This window comes from Notothenia coriiceps, unplaced genomic scaffold (assembly GCF_000735185.1).
Source record: "Notothenia coriiceps isolate Sejong01 unplaced genomic scaffold, NC01 NC01_scaffold00027542, whole genome shotgun sequence".
NCBI lineage: Eukaryota > Metazoa > Chordata > Actinopteri > Perciformes > Nototheniidae > Notothenia > Notothenia coriiceps.
Genome location: NW_011360243.1, coordinates 1 through 2,119, shown reverse-complemented (window position 1 = coordinate 2,119; position 2,119 = coordinate 1). Strand labels below are relative to the sequence as shown.

General features: G+C 54.7%; 1 protein-coding gene across 1 annotated transcript; it reads right to left on the bottom strand.

Moving 5' to 3' along the window:
• Positions 1-198: 198 nt before the first annotated feature.
• Positions 199-1,583, bottom strand: LOC104957677 (plexin-B1-like; the record flags this gene model as incomplete). The annotated part of the gene is made up of 2 exons (XM_010785333.1): positions 1,201-1,583; positions 199-913 (listed from the first exon to the last, which is right to left on the bottom strand). Coding segments are annotated over exons 1-2 (1,074 nt in total), but the record flags the coding sequence as incomplete, so codon positions are not given.
• Between the last annotated feature and the right edge of the window lie 536 nt (positions 1,584-2,119).

Genomic DNA, 2,119 nt, shown 5'->3' with positions numbered 1-2,119 from the left:
TGTGTGTGTGTGTGTGTGTGTGTGTGTGTGTGTGTGTGTGTGTGTGTGTGTGTGTGTGTGTGTGTGTGTGTGTGTGTGTGTGTGTGTTTACCTTGGGCAGCTTCAGGCACTTTGACGACACTGTGTGTGTGTGTGTGCGTGTGTGTGTGTGTGTGTGTGTGTGTGTGTGTGTGTGTGTGTGTGTGTGTGTGTGTGTACCTTGGGCAGCTTCAGGCACTTTGATGACACGGCGTACTCGATGTAGGCCTCCTCCCCCCCGCTGCCCCCCCCTTCAGTGTAACACACTTCCTGTGCTCTTAGCATCATGGCGTCCAGCGCTGCCATCCCATAAACGCAGAGCGCGGAGCGGCCGGTTGCCACGGGGGTGGAGGCCTGTCCCGCTGCCATGACGACAAAGAGGGCGGAGCCTGAGGGGGCGGGGCCTGATAGCTCCCCCAGCATGGCGGCCTGCGCCAGGTTGTGCCCCCCCCCACAGAGCAGCGGCACCTCCACGTAGGAGTAGAAGCTGCGATCTGATTGGCAGAGCCGCGAGACGAAGCTGCGGTACTCCTTCCTGTGGCGGCGCGAGAACAGGAAGTACACGTGGTCGCCGTGGGAGACGGCCGCCACAAAGTGGTTGTTGTACTCGGAGTAGCTCCCCACCACCAGCTTCCCCAGGTCCTCCTCCTGAGAGAAGGCCCGGCGGGGGGGCTCAGCCGGGGACAGGCGCCGCGTCGTGATTGGTGGGATGTCCCCGGGCCCTTTGCTGGTGTAGCCTCGTCCAACCAGCATCAGCCGCAGGGCCCCGCCCCCTTCCTGTCTGGTGGTGATCACCACGGCGACGGTGGAGACGCGGGGGTCGTTGGCGGCGACGTACTGCGTGTCCACCGGGTTCAGAGTCTGGTACACCAGCTGAGAGACGTTGGACAGACTCCTAAACACCACAGAAGAAGAGACAGGTTGTTAACAATTATGACTTTTTTCTCAAAATTATGATTTTTTTCTCAAAATTATGATTTTTTTCTCAAGATTATGACTTGTTCAACAGAGCAACACAATAAAACAGATATAATAGTGCAAATAAATATAAATCAAAAAGAATATAATAGAAATTGTACAGAAGAGTAATGGGAATATTGATATATAAAAGTCTAAATTACAACCAGATGAATGTTATGGTTGTTCTTTCAAAACTTCAGATAAACAACAACAAACTCTCACCTCTTGTCACAGATTCCCTGGAACAGCGAGCCACAGACGATGAGGCTCACTGGCCCCGCCCCCTCTGGCCCCGCCTCCAGCAGCAGCAGCTTGTTGTGGTTGTGCGTGGGCGTGGCCGAGGGGCAGTCTGAGGGCTCGATGGGGGGGAGGCACTCAGGTGAGTCCAGGTGAGGGCCGGTGCTCACCTGAGCCTCCAGCTGCAGGTCAGAGGTCAGCTGGTACAGGTGATCCACCCCCCCCACGTACAGCCGGCCCCCAGCCACCACCAGGTGAGAGAGGGGGGCGTTGTGAGGCTCCGCCCACTGAGGGGGGGGGTCACAGGTCACCATGACAACAGTGTAGAGGAGGAGGAGGAACATGGCAGCTCCCGTTTACCTGCACAGGTGAGAGAGTTACCTCATCAGTACATATTAAATTACAGACATTTGTGTGTGTGTGTGTGTGTGTGTGTGTGTGTGTGTGTGTGTGTGTGTGTGTGTGTGTGTGTGTGTGTGTGTGTCAGTCTTAGTAATTCTCTGTTGTTGTTTCTCAGGGGGGGGCGGAGCCTCTGCACACCGAGATTATTTCAACTTTGACCTTGTTTACTGCTGACTTCTCAAAGCGCAACCAATCAGAGGACAGCTAGCAGAGGAGGTTACCATAGGAACCGGCTTCACGCCTCTGAAGGACCAGTCATCACCTGCAGCTGACGGGAGAGCCCGCCTCTCTCTGGATCTGATTGGCTGAGCTGAGTTTAACTTTTTAAAACATGCTAAGCTGGGACAGCAGGCAGTAACCACGGAAACAGGAGTGATGCTGCAGGTGTAGGTAACCGTGACAACAGGAGTAAGTCAGTGTGTGTGTGTGTGTGTGTGTGTGTGTGCGTGTGTGTGTGTGTGTGGATTTGTTAAACGCAGCAGTTTGTTCCCCTCTTTGTTCC